Source organism: Phalacrocorax carbo, chromosome 5 (assembly GCF_963921805.1).
Source record: "Phalacrocorax carbo chromosome 5, bPhaCar2.1, whole genome shotgun sequence".
NCBI lineage: Eukaryota > Metazoa > Chordata > Aves > Suliformes > Phalacrocoracidae > Phalacrocorax > Phalacrocorax carbo.
Genome location: NC_087517.1, coordinates 22,612,511 through 22,631,956, shown reverse-complemented (window position 1 = coordinate 22,631,956; position 19,446 = coordinate 22,612,511). Strand labels below are relative to the sequence as shown.

At 38.4% G+C, this 19,446-nt stretch overlaps 1 protein-coding gene across 3 annotated transcripts in view; it reads left to right on the top strand.

Annotated features, from left to right (window-relative positions):
• The window catches only part of LRP2 (LDL receptor related protein 2), a 138,631-nt gene that overhangs the window by 68,519 nt on the left and 50,666 nt on the right, over positions 1–19,446 (top strand). For all 3 annotated transcript variants that reach the window (XM_064451539.1, XM_064451538.1, XM_064451537.1), the window contains 13 exons: positions 1,001–1,167; positions 4,669–4,812; positions 5,759–5,868; positions 7,029–7,206; positions 7,554–7,767; positions 8,252–8,491; positions 8,650–8,838; positions 10,207–11,127; positions 11,674–11,839; positions 12,678–12,836; positions 16,301–16,590; positions 17,873–18,076; positions 18,468–18,710. In XM_064451539.1, the coding sequence (XP_064307609.1) occupies positions 1,001–1,167; positions 4,669–4,812; positions 5,759–5,868; positions 7,029–7,206; positions 7,554–7,767; positions 8,252–8,491; positions 8,650–8,838; positions 10,207–11,127; positions 11,674–11,839; positions 12,678–12,836; positions 16,301–16,590; positions 17,873–18,076; positions 18,468–18,710 (3,225 nt within the window). The remainder of the gene's footprint in view (positions 1–1,000; positions 1,168–4,668; positions 4,813–5,758; positions 5,869–7,028; positions 7,207–7,553; positions 7,768–8,251; positions 8,492–8,649; positions 8,839–10,206; positions 11,128–11,673; positions 11,840–12,677; positions 12,837–16,300; positions 16,591–17,872; positions 18,077–18,467; positions 18,711–19,446) is intronic.

Sequence of the window (19,446 nt, the reverse complement as noted above, 5' to 3'; positions counted from 1 at the left end):
AACTTCCTGAGTTTCTGTTTGTGCTCATTGCCCCTTGTCTTGTCATTGGGCACTACTGAAAAGAGTCCAGTCCCATCGTCCTGACACCCACCCTTTAGATATTTATAAGCACTGATAAGATCCCCTCTCAGTCTTCTCTTGTCCAGGCTGAACAAACCCAAGCCTCTCAGCCTTTCCTCATGAGAGAGATGCTCCAGTTCCCTGATCATCTTGGTAGCTCTCCACTGGACTTGCTCAAGCAGTTTGCTGTCCTTAAACTGGGGGGCCCAAAACTGGACACAGTACTCCAAATGTGGTCTCACCAGGGCAGAGTAGAGGGGGAGGAGAACCCTGGCCATGCTCCTTTTAATACATCCCAGGATACCATTGGCCTTCTTGGCCACAAGGGCACAGTGCTGGCTCATGGTCAACTTGTTGTCCACCAGTACTCCCAGGTCCTTCTCAACAGAGCTGCTTTCCAGTAGTTCAGCCCGCAACCTGTACTGGTGCATGGGGTTGTTCCTCCCCAGGTGCAGGACCTTGCACTTGCTCTTGTTGAATTTCATGAGGTTCCCCTGGGTCCAGATCTCCAGCCTATCCAGGTCTCGCTGGATGGCAGCACAGCCTTCTGGCGTATCAGCCACTCCTCCCAGCTTGGTATCGTCAGCAAACTTGCTGAGGGTACACTCTCTTCCATCGGCCAGGTCATTGATGAATATGTTGAACAGGACTCGACCCAGCACAGACCCCTGGGGAACACCACTAGTGACAGGCCTCCATCCAGACTCTGCTCTGTTGATCACGACCCTCTCAGTTCTGTTTCTGAGCCAGCTCTCAATCCACCTCACTGTCCACTCATCCAGCCCACACTTCCTTAGCTTGCCTGTGAGGATGCTATGGGAGACTGTAATGTAACATTCAACTGTTCTCAGCATTAGGGAACTTCTGGGTGGGAGAGGGGAACCATATCATAATGCCATTTTCTTGATTAGAAACAACTCTGAATTATATATTTTCACAGTTGAACACCCTTTCCTTATTGCTGTAAGGGATAATATAATTTATGGAATTTCTCTGAACCCTGAGGAGAAGACAAATGATGCTATGGTTCCAATAGCAGGAGTTCAAAACGGTGTTGATGTTGACTTCGATGACTCTGAACAGATGATTTACTGGGTTGAAAATCCGGTAAGTTGGTATTTGTGTTCAGAATGGGCTAAAATACTATGCTTTATTTTAAAATAATGTTTTTGACTGAAATATTTTAGGATTGCAGGTAAGAATTTTGAGAAATATAATTGAAAGGAATGAAAGGGGATTTTGGTGTGGTTTTATTTTTGTTTTGTGAGGTTGGGTGTGTTTTTTTGTTGTTTGGTTGGTTTTGGTTTTCCCCTTAGGATAAGATAAAGAAGCTTCATCTCTTTTGTAAATTAGTTTTCAGCTTTGTCAGTGGCAATGTTTGATAAATGCTATTTCTGGCTCAGGCAGAGGCAAAACCAGGAAATAATGGAAAGCATTGACAGAACTGTACTTTCAGCCCCACCTTTGCTATAGTCCACTCTTTCTCCTCTCTCTTGGCTTAGGACTTAATTCTGCAAACACAGCCAGAACACTTCCCCATGGGAGCAGTACATTTGCCACAGTGGCACTAAACATTAGATTGAAAATACATGCATCTAGTCTGAGCACTTAATGAAGCAACAGAGTAGAGAGGTATCTTTTTCTTTAAATAGATAAAAATGGTTGCAAAGTCACAACAATTACCAGGTAGCACATATATGGCTTATAAATCTAAAAAATAGTTTGAACTAATTTTTATTAGTTGTTTATAATTATTTGACCAGGCATTTTTTTAATGCTTGTCCTGAGCTAAGAAATTATCTGTGTTCCCTAAGGCTAACTTGTCACAAGAAAATCCTAATTTTTGCAAAATGGATACTTAAAAATTAAAAAAAACCCCAAAATATCTGTGGCAGTCTGGGAGATGGATGTGGCAGAAAACTGCTGATTCAGCAATATGTGCTCACTCTTGGAAACTTTAAAGCAGTTGTTTTTTCAAGAAAAGCATTGCTTGGGTCCTGGAGAAGTATAATGGTAGATAAAAAGATTTCCGTAGTTATGTTTTACAGAAACATTTTACACTAACTTGTTACCTTTCATCCACAGAAGATTTATATTTCCCCCCCTCAATGTTCCCTTATATTTTACAGGTCTGAAGTAAAAATAAGTTTAGAAATCATTCATTTTAAAGCCTGTTGTGTGTCACTTATAAAGGAATTATAATTTATTTAAATATTTATTCTTTTAAAATTAAAATGTTTAGTTCCCATGAAGTATTTAAATAGAACTATTTAAGCAAACCTTTTCCCAAGGAACGAGATAAATACTCAGGAATCTATGTGATCCTCCATACAGTCTGAAAAAATGTTCTTGCAAGATCTCAGCCAGCAGATACAGCTGACATTTACAAGAGGTTGAACAGTTCTGTAGGAAGTTGTGGGCTGATTTATCCATTAACAGAGCTGGCAAGTGAAATGTCAGGTGCCTCTTCAGGCTGGGTGCGGGTAAACGCTGTATTTTAGTTAGGTCTAGAGGTCCAGCATGACAAATGTGTGACTAAGGGCTGTGCCCCCTATCAGTACCCCTGATCTGCAGGCCTCAGCCTGCTGTTGCTCCCAAATAGAGCTAGGACGCCTGTGTCAGTCATAGCTTGCTCTCTGAGAAAAGGTGTTTTTCTAGTTTCTAATGACAGAAGTGTATCTGCCTACTTTCTTAATTGTAGCGCTTGTCCATAATCACAAGGCCTCTTCTTAACACCATGTTTTGCCTCCATTCATTGCATGTTTGTGTTTTCCTGGGATTTGCGTAGTTTGTAGTGGTAATTTCACTGCCAGTGTTGGAGCTGTAGTTAGAGCTCAAGTGGACATCCATCACCTTGTTCACCCTGTCTGAAGAAAACTCAGGAAACAGAGAGAAATACCAGTCCTCCCTATTCTACTTGACACTTCGGAAGTATTTTTATCTTCAGCTGTCATGTTCCATAGGTTATTAATTGTAAATGCCAATAATAAGCAGGGGAATTCCTAACTGTCTTTAAAGTGTCTATCATTCTAGACACCGTTGTAAGTATTCAGTGTCCATCAAGCTCTCAAAGTAGGATTTATACAGTACCAAAAGTTATCCTACTTTCCTACTTTTTTCTGTAGGCCTAGGGATTCAAGGACAGGTTAATCTGCAAATAGCACTATGTTGTTAGGATTCAGCAAGAAGCACTCTAACAGGTGTCTAAGAAATTCTACCTAAGTCAGCAGTGAATTTGTCCTGGAGTTCTTGTTCATATTTTTGTGATCTGATACCTTGATTCCTTTGTGAAGCACTGTTTGCAATTCTGCACTGAGATACTTAGACAGTATACTCATGTCACAGTAACAAAGCAATTAAGCTTATGCATGGACCAAATGATGACTGGGTGCTTTTCCTAAAGCTGATTCTACCTTGTTTTTGCTCTGAGATGGCAACTGCAATCTGTTCTCCTGTTTTTCTTTTTTTTTTTTTTTTTTTTTAGTTGCCCAGGCCTGCTCTGCCTCTGCCTCTTCCCTTCCTGAACTGGGCTAGTGTTAGCTGCACAGCTTCTGTTCAGGCTCTAATGGTGTGCTGTATGTTCTGTCCCTTCGAGTTAGCAGTACACCTCTGTCCTTCCAGCAAAGTGCCGGAGCAGAACAGACCTACTGCACATGTTACTTCAGTGAGGAACTGGGGTGGTGGGTCCCAGTGCTACCTTGGCTGGGAGTCTGTACCACAGAACGAGATCTTCCCAGGACAGATGCCGGATGTCTGCATCAGTGGAGGAGGCAGTAATTAGTGAGGAGAGAGAAACAGATTTCAGCACCCGTTCACAGATCCCCTAACCCTACTGACCTCTTCTCCAAAAGGCTTAATAATGTGTGATAGCTACTGGTGTTTCAATTCTGCATTAATACTAGTTGTGAAAGATTCATCTGATGATGTGCAGGACTTCTGCAGAACTCCTGTAAAACTGATATAACCTGAAGAAAGCCTAGGAAGGTGGCTATAGTAACCTCTTCAGACCTTTATCTGGCTTGTCTCTGTTTAGTGCTTGTTTATATCATGCTTTAGCGTCACACACTGTAGCTAATACCATAGAATCTGCAAGTCATAAGTTATTTCAAGGGCTACCTACCGTTATGAAGAAACCTGCAAGGATAATATTAGTCTTGATTCTTGCTATTACAGCTTATTAAAAATTTGGTTCTTAAATATTTATGCATGGAGAGAACACTGTTTTCTTTTACTAGATTTCAGGTATATTCAAGATGGTTAAGTGAGGTATCCTGGTAAAAATCTTTTGATAATGAAATACAAATTACAGAATTGTGACTGTATATAGCTTAAATATATACCATTCAACCTTATAAAATATAGTCATATTATTCCTGTTGATCAGGTTTTGGTTGGTGAATGGTAGTGCTTCTTCACACTGGATAATTATGATTTACAGTAATATTTTTACCATGTTTAACCATTGAGCATATACAAATACATTTCTCTCTACTGGATTTTCATTTTGCTAAGAAAAGATTGTAATATAAAGCAAGTGCTCATGTAGTTGGAATAGAGCAGTGTTTTCTGCTCTTGCCATTTTTTCACTTTTGTTGTCTTTTCTCCAAGGGTGAAATTCACAGAGTGAGGTCAGATGGAGCCAACAGGACAGTTTTTGCCCCAGCAGCTGTTATTGGTGCTCCTATTGGTCTGGCATTGGATTGGATATCTGCAAACCTGTATTACAGTAACCCAGGGACACAGTCAATTGAGGTAATTATTTAAGAAGGACAATTGGAAAATAAGAGCCTAGATTCTTCACTGCTATGAATACAGGCTGAAATTAGTAATTTTTTTTTTTTTAGTGAAAGACAAATTAGATTTTTTTTTGTAAAATGCAAACAGTCTGTAGAAAAATACTTTATGAACTTGAAGAGATAAACCTAAATCTGAGCGTAGCCAAAAACATTGAAAGCAGTATATTATGGGAACTTTATTTGTGCATAGATTTCTTCCCCCCTTCAAGTCATTAGGCTTCTGGTGTTTGACACACAACCTCTCTGATCACTAGAGTTACTATTATTATTACTATTCTCACTTTAAATCACGGATCGCAATGCAGTGCCTCTGACAGTAAAGAAACGTTGCCATCAAATGCAGTAAAATCCACTCCCAAGTGCTTTGATATCATATTATGTCGCTTTCTGGAGAGTAGCAGTCTGATGGTATGTTAAGGATAAAATTGTCATCTAGTGTGGGGAAATAGAGGATAAGCAATATTCAGAGTAATGGATATTCACGGTAATGACTGTGAATAAGCCCAGTCATTAACGTCCTTGTCCCAAAATATAAATAGATACTACTAAATTAAAAGGCAGCTAATTTAAATAAAATTGAATACTTTCTAAATCAGCATTTCATCAAGTCATTCTACCTGTAATACTTTCAAGATATTATGGAAGCTGAAAGATTAACTGTTTCTATACCTAGGATGCTTACTTGTTAACTTAGGCAGGTTCTAAGCTGCAAGCAGCTCATTCAGGGGGTGGATGCTGGAGAAGGGAGACGGTTAGAGCACAGACCAATGTGCTTTTTCTCCATGGTATTAGAAAGTCTTCTGCATTTTCAGCTCCCTGTGGATTTAGGCTTCCTTGCTTTAATTTGAAAATCTATCATAAGTTCTATATTATGTGCTCTGATGAGTTCAGTGTTTGCACAGGTCCTGAAGCTGCATGGTGATGTCACGTACAGGAAGACACTGATTACCAATGATGGCACCTCTCTGGGAGCTGGCACACCGATTGGTTTGACAGTTGATCCAGCAAGAGGGTAAATTTCCAAAATTGCTGTTGCCTTTGCACATGAGTATGTTCTCCATATTTTTCTTAATTTTTAGGGTCTTCAGCTCCCATCTTGGATTTGACATGGTTTTGTTTTTTTCGTATTTGTGCAGAATTTATTTACTGTTTTTAAGACCTGAAAAATAATTGGATGGCTTCATAAATTGTTGCATAAATGTTCATTCTCCTTAATTTACCATATAATTATATGGTAACATTTTTAAATTGAAAAGGATCTCAGAATTTTCTGACTGTGGAAGAAGTCTCTGAAAAAAGGGAACCCAAAGTAAAGAGAACTCTAAAGTTTTTCTTTATAATATCTTGTGATGTCTGCCATGAGTTCTATCTATAGTAGAAAGACACACTACCTGGAAAGAATGTCACATGTTAAACAGCATAGCACTAAATATGATTTTACTGCTTTCTCCCAAAAAGAGTTGTAATTTGTTTTTTTCCAACAGAGTACCAAAAATTGCAATGCTTCCCCTCCCAGAATCAGTGTTCCATGGGACCATATTAGTAATGAGTAATTAGTAATGAGACAGTTCTGCTGGTGACTTTCAGGCTTTCAGATGAACTGATGCTTGACATTTTGTCCCTAGCTGGGAGTCTGACTGCCGTGTGCCCTAAGTCTTCTTCAGCAACTGAGGCCAGAGTGGTGCACATATTCCTCAGAACCAGATAATGGATTTCTGTTTTGTATAGCTATTTTTAACTTGGAGTTGAAATTCCAAATTGGAACAAAACTCACTGCTGAAAATTTGCAGCCATCTGTGAAACAGAATTATTATTCTCCTGCTTTCTTGTTATAGTCCTAATACTCTACTGAGTTTACCTGCTGACAGTATTGTGGGAGGACAGGGGAGGTTATGGATTTCTAAAAATGATTTAACAGGCATTATTCTCTTTTTCAAAAGAAACACATTTCTCTTTTTCAAGGCATTTATCTTTTTAAAGAGAACAAGCATTTTTCTCTTTTTTTCAAACAAGATCCCTTTTTCATTGTGGTGTGATTCAAAGTGATCTCTGTTCAGCACGTGTGGAAGTATTTGTCTGACAAAGGAGGTGGATTTAAGCATATACTTGTGACTCTGGTCCATTGATCTCTGTTATCAGCTTTGCTAACAGATGTGGCAATGTGTGTTACAGGAAACTGTACTGGTCAGACCAGGGAACTGACAGTGGAGTCCCAGCAAAGATTGCCAGTGCAAACATGGATGGATCAGGCATACAAACCCTCTTCACTGGCAACCTTGACCATGTGGAGTTCATTACCATTGACATTAAGGAACAAAAGTTGTACTGGGCTGTCACAAGCACAGGAGTGGTAGGAGATACTTTTCAAATAATTGCTTTTTTACCTGCTCATGTACCTCTGCGTCTGTAGTTCACATGAGTAGTTAAATTTATTTAGTTTATTCATGTAATTGGGAGTTGCAGGATTGAGCAAAATCTGAATAACTGTCATTGCTAGTTACCATTAAAAATATATGATGAATTTGAATGAAAAAACAGAAATAATTATTGACATCCTGCTGACCCTTTCCTTCCTTGTACATAAAGACCTTGCGCATAAAGAGATTTTAATAGCATATGTTGAATTTTAATTCTGTACTGTAACATTGAACTTTTATTATAAGAAATGTAATATGAAGCTTTAAACTGATTTCTTAGATTGAGAAAGGCAATGTGGATGGTACAAATCGTGTGACTCTGGTGGTTCATCTTTCTCATCCATGGGGAATTGCTGTGTATGATACCTTTCTATACTATACTGATCGCGATTATGAAGTTATTGAACGAGTTGACAAGTCCACTGGAGCAAACAAAGTAGTACTGAGAGATAATGTCCCAAGACTGAAATGCCTTCGTGTGTATTACAGAGACAGTGAGTATTTGCTATAGAGGTATTTCAGGATATCCAACTTGTGAGAACTCAGACTTCCCTCAAAGACAGAATGCATGCTCTTTCAAAGGAAATGGTTTGATTAGGCTTCCAGGAAAAGTGTCAGAAGCATTTTACCTGGTTTTGGTAAAGAGATGTTCCACCATCCAGTTAAGGCATCTATTGGCACATGTGGTTTTACTAAAATATTATAAATATAATATCGACTAAATAATACATTTTGTTACTTTGGCTTCAAATTAATATATCCCTTTTACCTGATTCTTGGCCCCATTGATCTTAGATGACAAGAAACCAGCAAATCCATTGCTAACACTTATGTGCAAAAACATACGGTGATTAAGATCTTTATTTTTGTCAGTTGGTTGTTAATACTATGTATGCATATGAATTTGGTTATATATCTGCGGGAGTTTGTGATGATACAGTTCAGATTTTTATGTCTTGCCATGTGTGTCTTTGTCAGATTCTGCTGGTTCCTCAAATGGCTGCAGTAATAATATTGGAGTTTGCCAGCAGCTTTGCCTGCCTGTACCTGGTGGATTATTCTCCTGTGCCTGTGCTACTGGCTTTCAGCTAAATCCTGATAACAGAACCTGTTCCCCATACAGTTCTTTTGTAATTGTTTCTATGCTTTCTGCAATTAAAGGATTTAGTTTAGAGACATCTGATCACTCTGAAGCCATGGTACCACTGGCAGGAAGAGGTATGTGAATATTATAGTAGGAAAAAGAATCTTATAATGCCTAATATTTTGGTATTTCTTGCTGGCATAGCACATACTCTAAATGAGTTTGTTTATATCAAAGATAATTATTACAAATAATAAAAGATAATTAATTATTACTTTTCCAAATATTTCAGGACGAAATGCACTTCATGTGGATGTTCACATGCCTTCTGGTTTCATTTACTGGTGTGACTTCAGTAGCACTATATCTTCTCAGAATGCAATACGTAAAATTAAACCCGATGGTTCTTATTTTAGAAATGTTGTGACAAATGGAATAGGACGAAATGGGATCCGTGGCATTGCAGTTGACTGGGTAGCAGGTAAGCATAGCTGAATTTAGGAGAATGTTATTCTTTACAGATTGTAAAATTTTTAGATGGATCCATAGATGTATTCTAAGGGAACTATTCTGAATGGAAGTCCTATGATTCTAACTTGTCTATAAACATGTTTACATATATGTGTAAAAATGAAAGTTTTATTAGAGCAGATATATACAACCATATATAGAACCTTTTCCTTCATTATGCTTGCTTGTTTAATGGCAGGAAGATGTGCCAGGGGAGGTTTAGGTTGGATATTAGGAAAAGGTTCTTCACCCAGTGTGTGGTGGAGCACTGGAACAGGGTCCCCACAGAGGTAGTCATGGCACCAAGCCTGGTGATATTCGAGAAGCACTTGAACAACGCCCTCAGAGATATGGTGTAAATTCGGGGTTGTCCTGTGCAGGGACAGGAGTTAGACTTGATGATCCTTGTGGGTCCCTTCCAACTCAGGACATTCTATGATTCTATTTGTCTTAGGTCTCTCTTCTACCCTGTGGATTCTTAAGTAGCTGTTATCCAGTGTACTACTATACTCTACTACCTAGTGAAATATATACTACATAGTGAAAAACGTGTACCAGAGAAGAGTGGAAAAAGTTGTTTCATGACGTTGTCAATAAGAAAGGACCCTTCATCTAACCTCAGATTGCTGTGTACAAATCCTATAAATTATAATGAAAAGTAAAGAAAGCAGAAGGAATACTTTGTCTTTGAACTTCAATTTCCCCACTTGCACTTCCTGTTCCTATATAACATGTTAGAGATTAATTCAAATATTAACTCTTTAGAAAATGTTCATCACCTCTAAGTAGCTGACCATTGCCATTAATACCTTTATTTTATATGTATATGTACTATATATGTTTTGCAAAAGTTCTTCTGTTGATTGATAGGCTTGTTGGGATAAGTTTTAGAATAATCATGTGCTTTATACACTTAATTTAGTTACTGCATAAAGTGCTGTGCCATAACATGGATTTCATAGTTGCGTGTTGTAGAAGGTAAAGGGATAATAGTATGGAAGGGCAAGCCAAAGGCTTCAATTAAAAAAAAAAACAAAAACCAAACCAAAGTATACCTAAACAACAATTGTAGTTGATGCACTTTTGATCTTATACCACTGATTTTTTTCCCCATGCCAACCAATGAGGATTTAGAAATGAATTGACTATAGTCAGTTTAGGTGTCTTCTAATTCCTCAAAGTGTAGACAAGTACCTTATGCTCCCAACCACTAAGATGTTTATGGATATTCATTTTATGGTTTAGTATTTTATCAGCTCATGGTTCTCAGGTGTTGATGCTATATATTAACATTCTGTTTTGGTTTTAATCTTTTTTTTTTTTTTTTCTTAAAATACAGGAAATCTTTATTTTACAAATGCATTCCTGACAGAGACTTTTATAGAAGTTTTGCGTTTAAACACAACTTATCGCCGTGTTCTGCTTAAAACTACCATAGACATGCCAAGGCACATAGTAGTCGACCCAAAGAACAGATACCTGTTCTGGGCAGATTATGGGCAAAATCCGAAGATTGAACGTGCATTTCTTGACTGCACCAACAGAACAGTTCTTGTGTCTGAGGGTGTTGTCACACCTCGTGGGTTGGCCATAGATCACAGCAATGGCTACGTTTACTGGGTGGATGATTCCTTAGATATGATTGCAAGAATTCAGCCTGATGGTGGTGACGTTGAAATCGTGCGTTATGGTAGTCGCTATCCAACTCCGTATGGTATCACTGTCTTTGGAAATTCTATGATCTGGGTGGATCGGAATCTGAAAAAAGTATTCCAAGCCAGCAAGGAGCCAGGCAATACTGATCAGCCAACAGTGATCCGAGACAACATTAATTGGCTAAGGGATGTTACCATTTACGACAGTCATTTCCAGTCACGTTCACCCCTTGATGTCAACAACAATCCTTGTTTGGACAACAACGGAGGCTGTTCTCATCTGTGTTTTGCCCTGCCTGACATGCAGACACCCAGTTGTGGTTGTGCCTTTGGAACACTAGGCAGTGATGGCAAGAGATGTTCCATTTCGACTGATGATTACCTGATTTTTGCTCTTGAGAATGCCCTCAGAAGTATCCACCTAGATCCTGAAAATCACAGTCCTCCCTTCCGCACAGTCAATGTGTTAAGAACTGCAGTGGCCCTGGATTTTGACAGCATAAACAACCGAATATATTTTACACAAAGTTATCCTTCAGGGACAGGAAGAATCAGTTATGTTAGTATTTACTCAGGAGTTGGCTCTCCAACAGTAGTTGCATCTGGTGAGTGCACTGAAATGTGATACAAAGTAGTTGGATATTGAAAATACTGGACTGCAGCACCTAGTACTACCTCAGCAGGTATTTTTATGCTAATGGTCAAGGTAGACTACTAAGTTAAGATATCTGGTGAATGTTCCTTTTGACTGTTTTCCTCAGTTTTTTCTTCTCTGAGATTCTTATTTCACCTTGATCACAATGAAATGGAAATATAAAACTGGTTAAATATTATTACATATATAAAATTCTATGTAATAAATTTATATGTGGTAAATTGTTTTCCAGTGAAGGATGATTCCTGCTACTTGGAGAATAGCAACGAGAATTTAGGTCTATGTGAGGAAAAGATCTTTGTAACCCTACTACATACACAGGACTTTTTCAGTCTCAACTATTAGTTCTTCAGAATTTTCAATGAATAAATTTGTATTGATACAATAGGCATTTCAAAGAGATCTTTGGTGCTTCCACATTATAATAGGTGAAGAATATTGCAATGTCTCAGGAAACCATACTGAACTTGTGTGTGTTTGCTTGCATTTGTCTAAGACCTGGGGACTCCAGACGGCATAGCCTTTGACTGGATCAACAACAGAGTTTACTACAGTGACTACCTCAATCAGACTATCAGCTCAATGGCTGTGGATGGATCTAACCGCACAGTTATTGCCCGGGTTCCACGACCAAGAGCTGTTGTATTAGATCCCTGCAGAGGGTATGTGTTGCACTTTGTAGTTTCACCTGCAATCAACATAAACTATACAATTTAGAGTTTGACAGAGACTGCCTGATACTTCCTGCTCTGAGCCCTAAATTCCAGCTGTGCATAACAGTCCTAGATCTAACTCTTTGGGTTTAAGTTTTCTAAGCAGATCTCAGCCTCAGGGATTTGAATTTTCTTCTAAGATTTATAGAACATTTATGAACGTGTAGTGCCTGAGGTTCCACTTAGTGAGGGCAGGAGCCAGGTACAGGAGGTAAATGAGAATGGTGTTCAAAGCATGTGTTTGTCAAGCAACTTATCATCCTCTGCTGTGTAAAGCAGAAAAAACCAAAGGGTATTTCTTGAAACCAAGATTTCTTCAAGCATATCATATCATGATAATTAGGTGGCGCTGCCAAGAGATCTCTCTATTTAGAGTCTTACATGATCTTTCACTTTTTCTGTTGTCTTTCATGAGTACCTCAGAAGAATTCTTGCTTTGATATCAAAACATTTCCTGAGAGACTGGGGGCATTACTGTATTTCTAATTTCATTACTAATGATACTGTATTTCAAATGAAGAAAGATAAGAAAGAGATTAATTGACTTTACTGGGTTCTTACAGGAGCTAGAAAAACTTTTCTGGAGTTCACTCCAGAGGACCTCAGTGTTCCCTGCTAGAAGATTCCCTTGTCAATGTGGGCCAAAATAGAGGAAGAAGTACTTTTCCACTAGTTTTGCACTGTTCACTTCAGTGAGGGACACCAGGGTGGAAATACCCTGGAGCAGATAAAAGCTTTGTGAGCTTTATTTGCTGAAAATATAATCTTGTAACCATGTTATTGACAGGTATATGTACTGGACTGACTGGAGTTCAAATGCAAAGATAGAGCGAGCTACACTTGGAGGAAACTTCAGAACACCTATTGTGAGCACCAATTTGGTGTGGCCAAATGGGCTTACCCTGGACTATGAAGAACAGCAGCTATACTGGGCTGATGCAAATCTGTATGTATTGATAACACACTTTTTGGGTTATATTTGGTTAATTTTTTAATAGATCTATTATTTATTTTTCCTCATTTTTGAACTGCTTTTCAGCATTTCAATTGAATTAGGTACTTTATTATAGAATGTCAAAAGTTAATTAATAGCAATGCAATGTCTTGATATTGATGTGGAACTACTGTGCAGTAAGAATATTTGTTATACCACAGTGTGGATTTAGTCCACTGCTTTACGGCATTTGTACCCACTGGCAGTTTGTTCATCTTACATGCAACGCAGGACTTCTATAAGCATTTTCTCTAACAAATACAATCCCACTGGACATTTTATATCATTAGTTGCTCATGGTTAGTGCCTGTCACCTGTGGAATTTGGCATGATGTTCTTGCTGTTGCCTACCAGACAGAATGTGACCTTTCAATTTACACCACCAGAATTTCTTCTGTCAGCAGGAAAGTTCTTAAAACTAATCTAGTTTGTATCCATTCAAATTCACCCATGGTCTCAGAGAAATCACTGCAGCAATCAGATCATTTCCCTCTGGTTCCTTTAGGATAGCAGTTCTTTTGCAGACTTCTCCTTTTCTGTGACAGAAAAATGAGGTCTGTAATGTAATAACTCTTACGGTCTGTGCCTTTACTGGCTCTTCTGGGAGGAAGGCACTCTTATTTGGATTCATCTGTGTGCAGGAAGACAGGGCACGTGTAATGGGACGTTCTGTTTTAAGGGAAATGGAGGATGTCAAATGAGGCATCCTCTTTTCTCTTTCAAACTATAGTTATGGGAGGTAGGGGAGCATATGCTTAAACAGTATGGAGTCTTCTTTATTCTGACTTTCATGGAGAGGGCTTCTACTCCTGCAGAGGGACAGATACCAGCACACAGAGTAAGATATGAAGACCAGACACTCAAAAATAATAGTGCTCCTCAGCTCTGAATACACTAAGGGAACACAAGGGTGAGCTTTAGTCTTGATTTTTACTCTTGCTTATTCTGTTCTCCTCTTATTTATGTTAGTCTCCCAAAGATGCTACCCCTCTTCCTCTAAAGTAGTGTTTCTATTCTTTTGTTCTAAACCCTCCTGTTGCCTTGTAAGTACTGTGATACCATTGGGCACACACACGTCCTGAGATACATCTCAAGTAGATAGAACATATGTGCTAGTTGTACACTGTTCCTTTCCCATATCTTCACAGTTGCTGCATGAAACAAAGTAAGAATCCCTCACCAGACAACATGCTGACACTTGGGTACTGTGGCATGAAAGGGGGAAACTACCTGAGCCTGTATTGCAGGAGAGTGCATTTGAGCTTCTTTTCTTTTGTAGAAGCGCAATTTCACAGAAAAGTGCCTTCCTCCACTTTCCCCACCACTGTTCTTTCACATTAAAGCTTTTGCCTTATATTGCCTGCCTATTATTATTTTCCTGTAATAAATACTAAAATTCTGGATTTTCTTCTCCTGCTTATATGAAATGCAGCTTTTTCCTTCCTATGAGTGATCACAAAGGAAACGAGCTGTTCAGCATTTTGAGAAATTTCTTATCTGCTCATTGTCTCTCATTGGCTGTTTCCATTCTTATTCAACCCACACTGGTAGTCTAGCAAATGCCTTAAAAACAACTGGTAATAATTAAATTTTGCCTCTAGCAGAGACTTAAACCTACAGTTGCTTTGAGGTTAGATAAAAGAAGTTCAAGTGATTTTCCTGCTGCTAATGCTAAGTTATTGGAGCATTTCTGTGTTTCTGTGAGAACTCTTTTGGTGGCTTGAACTGAATGGTGGAGCTTCTGCTTGGAGTCTCCAACATTTGGTCCTTCTGACCTCAAAGGCAAGAAGTATTGGCCATGCAATGATGAACAGGGAAAGAAGCTGCTAGCAGGAAGAAAATCTCCTGATATGATGTCTTTAGTCCCACAGCTTCCTTATCCTTACCCTCCATAGAGCCATTCTGGGATTCTTATTAGCTCCTTTTCAGAAGCTTGTGCGTGAAAGATGCCACAGCATCTGAGAAAATTTTTCCTGTTCTATTGACGTTGCATAAATACCAATCCACTTCCTGAGCATTATGCCTTTATACATAAGTATACACACTGTCCTACCTCTATCTGCTCTTTAGAGATGAATATTAAGAGCAGTGCAGCTGAATGATGCCCTACTTGATGGAGCAGAGACAACCCAAATTATGTTCTTTCTGTCAGTAAGAGGTTGGCAGCCTTGCTACGTGAACATTACAGTGCACAGCAAGATGCTGGGAGCTGGAGGCAAGGAACAGCCCTTGTCCATGCTCATTTTTGTTCTGCTATCTTCAGCTTGCTGTCAGTACTTCATGCAATTTTCATCATTTACTTATATCTTGATGTTTTTCTGTCAAGCTCTTTCTCTAGAGCCCTTTGAATAACCCCAGCTATTACTTGTTAATCTTTCTTTTGTTATCCTCGTTGCAAATAACTTTTGAGCATCCTTAATTTTCTCTTCTTTCATGCTTTATTCTTGTATGGTCTGCCCATCAGACAGGAATCTGTGTGGTAAAAGAAGCCTTAACATTTATCATCACTTTATAAACAATGCTTAGAAATAATGTCCTTGCATGAATAGTGCATATCAAGTCTCCTGGCATCAGCGTGTCTTCCCCTGCTTCCTCACTGACCTTTGCTGAAGTGGTCATTAAGGGTGGGAATGGCTGAAGGGGAGAAGCAAAGTGATTGTGGATCAGAGCGCTCTCTGTGTGAGTAAAGAATGGTTCACATGCAGCAGAACGTGTCTATCACAGAACTTGGAGTTGAACTGGATTTTTTGGGGCTCCTTGAAGTCTTGTTTGTTGGAATTTTGTTTATCATTGCAAGCGCTGTTCCTAAGGTAGATACAAAACTGGAAGATCAACTAGGAAGAAATGTTTATCATACATTATATATTTGTGGCTATTAGATGTTATATATGTGGTGGTTATTATATATTAGAACTGTTTTTTCCCTCCTGTATTCATACGTGAGAAATAGCAGAAAATGCATATTTATAGTCTCATGAATTTGCTTGTATTTCCTGATGGTGTAAATTTGGATCTGCAGAAGATAAAACTGAAATGAAAACATGTCCCATTTCGTGGGACTGTTGGTTTTCTCCTGATACAAGAAGTCTTTAATTTCATACCCATTCCAAAAGTGTGTTATGTCATGAAGTTTTGCATTCATTTTAGCTCTTGGTAGCGTAGTTGTTTAAACATTTCAATCTTCAGCCTGATTACTTCCAGTACATTATTTTGTCAGTATTACAGAGCTGCCACAATGCATCACTATTGAAGCCATAGACTGGCAAACTTGAGATTTTTAACTCATAACAGCACCCTACATATTGGTGCACATTACTGAAATGGTGGATACTAGCTGGCAGACTAATTAGGGTGTGGCTTTATACATAAGTTAAAAGACTTCTTTCTTTTAAGATGTAATCATTTTGTTACTTTAGGCAGAAGATTGAGCGATGCACTCTCACTGGTACAAATCGTGAAGTAATTGTTAGCACTGCTCTGCATCCCTTTGCAATGACATTGTTTGATCAGCACATATATTGGACAGACTGGAACACACAAAGCATTTACCGAGCTAATAAGTATGATGGTTCAGATCAGATTGTAATGATCATGAATCTTCCACAAAGACCAATGGATATTCATGTCTGGGCAAAAAGTAAGCAGCAGCAGTGTACCAACCCTTGCAACCAGTTCAATGGTGGCTGCAGTCACATCTGTGCGCCAGGTAAGCTGTTATGCCTTTATTAGAGTTCATAGTATAACAGTTTTAGTCACATGGAGACAGCTGAAATATTTCTTAGTGTTCCTAAATGTTTAATATTTATTTTATTTATAAATGCAATCAAAATGATTGCCATTCAAGGCCCTGGTATTTTGCCAACCTGAGGACTGTGTCTGAGAATCCACACAAATAAAAATTATGGGCTTCTCCAGTTTAAATGAAAATGTTGTTTTCTGGGGTTTTAACTATTTTTCCTCTGGGATGAGACATGAAGTGAGCTCTGCAGTACTCAGTTGCCTTAGGAGTTCATACTGATACGCTGTACACTGAACAGATGTTCCCTACCACATATTTTAAAAAATCTTTACGGTCACTGCTTGTTTATCATGTGATGTTATGAAGACTTTCCCTCTAGTGATTAATTTCCAAAATAAATGTTTCTTCTACCTCATTTTAAATGTTGGACAATTACTAAGAAGACAGCACAAATAGATTTCTGTCTACACTGTGGGGCAGGTGACCTTCTGAGTCATGGACTCCAGAAACATACTCTGTATCATCAGCTGCATACTGGAGCAAGACCCTAGTGACCTATGTATTCCACCTTGTGTACCTCCTTAATGTATGTGTAAGGAGACAGTCAAAGTGCTCCAACAGGTCACCAGTCCAGATGGCAGAATGGCAGTATACCGCAAAGAGCATACCTGTTACAGAGCTGTTCCATGTGTTGTGGATTTCTGGAAGTTACAATCCTTGACTTTGAAAACCTCATTCAGTGCCTGCTTTCATTTATAGCATCTTAAATGTCTTTAAAAACCTGCCTTGCCTGAAAACAACTGAAACGTCTCATTGATTTTGAGAAGAGCAGTTAGTCTAGTGCAAGGAGCTTTAAAAACCCTGGTTTAATTTTGAGGGATAGAGCCTCAGCTGGTGTAGGTCAGATATTTGAAAGCATCAGATGCCATCTTGCCGCCTCCCAAAAACTATTTGGGCAACAAGCAAATATAAAGATACTCCAAGTTCTGATCTCAGTTCTTCTAGCGAACTCTGAAATAACTCTTGTGGATTTTAATGGGTTTGCATATATTTAGCCAGATAAAAATCTGGCTAAGTCACCACAGTTCTATTTAACTAGATAGATCTTACAGGATCTGTGAGAATTTTGTTGCCTTTTCCAGTCTTACAACTGTGAAGAGTTTAATAGAATCCTATCTAAAGCATCAATATTAAATTTGTTTCAATTTCTGTCTCCTTGTTTTTATTTAACTGTCAAACATAAATTTAGGTCCAGCTGGTGCAGAATGTCAGTGCCCCTCTGAAGGTCGTTGGTATTTAGCCAATAATAACAAGCACTGTATTGTGGATAATGGCACCAGGTGTGATACTGGTTTCTTCACATGTCTTAACGGGCAGTGTATCTCTGAGCGATGGAAATGTGACAATGACAATGATTGTGGTGATGGCAGTGATGAATTGGAAAGTGTGTGTGGTAAGCATTTAAAATAACTGCATGAGAAAGTGGTACATACCCTGTCTTGCCTGTACTGTGTTCTTTGTCACTTTTATGGCTTTATGATCATGGATCTTATGTCTGTAGTTTGGAAACCATCCCTTGCTTGCTCAGACTTGAGGTCTGAATGGCTGCTGATTTGCTCTAGAATCCAGCAGCACTGTAGTATTGGACTTTTATCATGTATAGCCAATTTCTACTTTGTTTAATTCAAATATGCATTTTACTTTTCATGCAGTCCATTTTGCAGCTGTGATTGCCCTAGCAGGTAAAAATATTGTGATTTTACTTGTTACTTTGTCAGAGAACTTAGATTACATTTTATCCATGTATATTCTATTGTTAAATTATTTTTTTAAATTTCCTGCAGCTTTCCATACTTGTCAGCCAACAGCATTTACCTGTGGTAATGGGCGATGTGTACCCTATCATTACCGCTGTGATCACTACAATGACTGTGGAGATAACAGTGATGAGGTTGGCTGCTTGTTCCGAACCTGTGACTCCCACACAGAATTTACTTGCAATAATGGAAGGTGCATATCTCTTCAGTATGTCTGCAATGGAGTAAACAACTGTTACGATAATGGCACATCAGATGAGAGAAATTGCCGTAAGTTTATCCTAATTACCTAATGCCTGTTTGAGTCTGATTCTTTAGACCGAAGACCTAAATGTGTTTGGGTGTGAAGAATTATGATAAAATCAGCAAAGAGGATAAAAGATTTCTTCATTTACATTACAGATTCTGCTTAGTGTTATTTGAAGCAAATAGAATTGTTAAAAGATATTCTGGAGTACTCTAAGATATTACATAAAACTATTGCTTTAAATAGTCTACCCTGATGCAAGAAATGCTCATGCAGTGCTTAATGTTGTGTCTTGTGAGTAATCCCATGGACTTCAGAAAGATTCTTCCAGATGAATTGGATGCAGGTCTTATAGTTTTGCAGGATTAGCCTGGAGATTTGACAGTGGGTTTTTACTTTGTGTCATGCTATATTACTTACACTCCTGATGATTAAATCTAGTATATATTTTGACTCTTATACAGACACAGTTTATATTTATTCTGTTTAAAATTATATACCTTATAGCTCTCAAAAAGTTAGCAGCTATGTTTTCCTTAAGATGTAAGCTGTGATTAGTTCATTATTGACTACTATTGCAGTTAATCAACCTAATCATGCCTTTGCACTAAGGTTACATTCTTTAGTGGAAAATTTTATCTGGAGTTAGAGAATTCTTTTTTTGCATTTTTGTGTGCACACTGATTTTGGTTTTTAAACATATTATTTGTGATGATTTTTTTATTCCCATGAGGTCTGAATATATGAAAATTCCTGGTC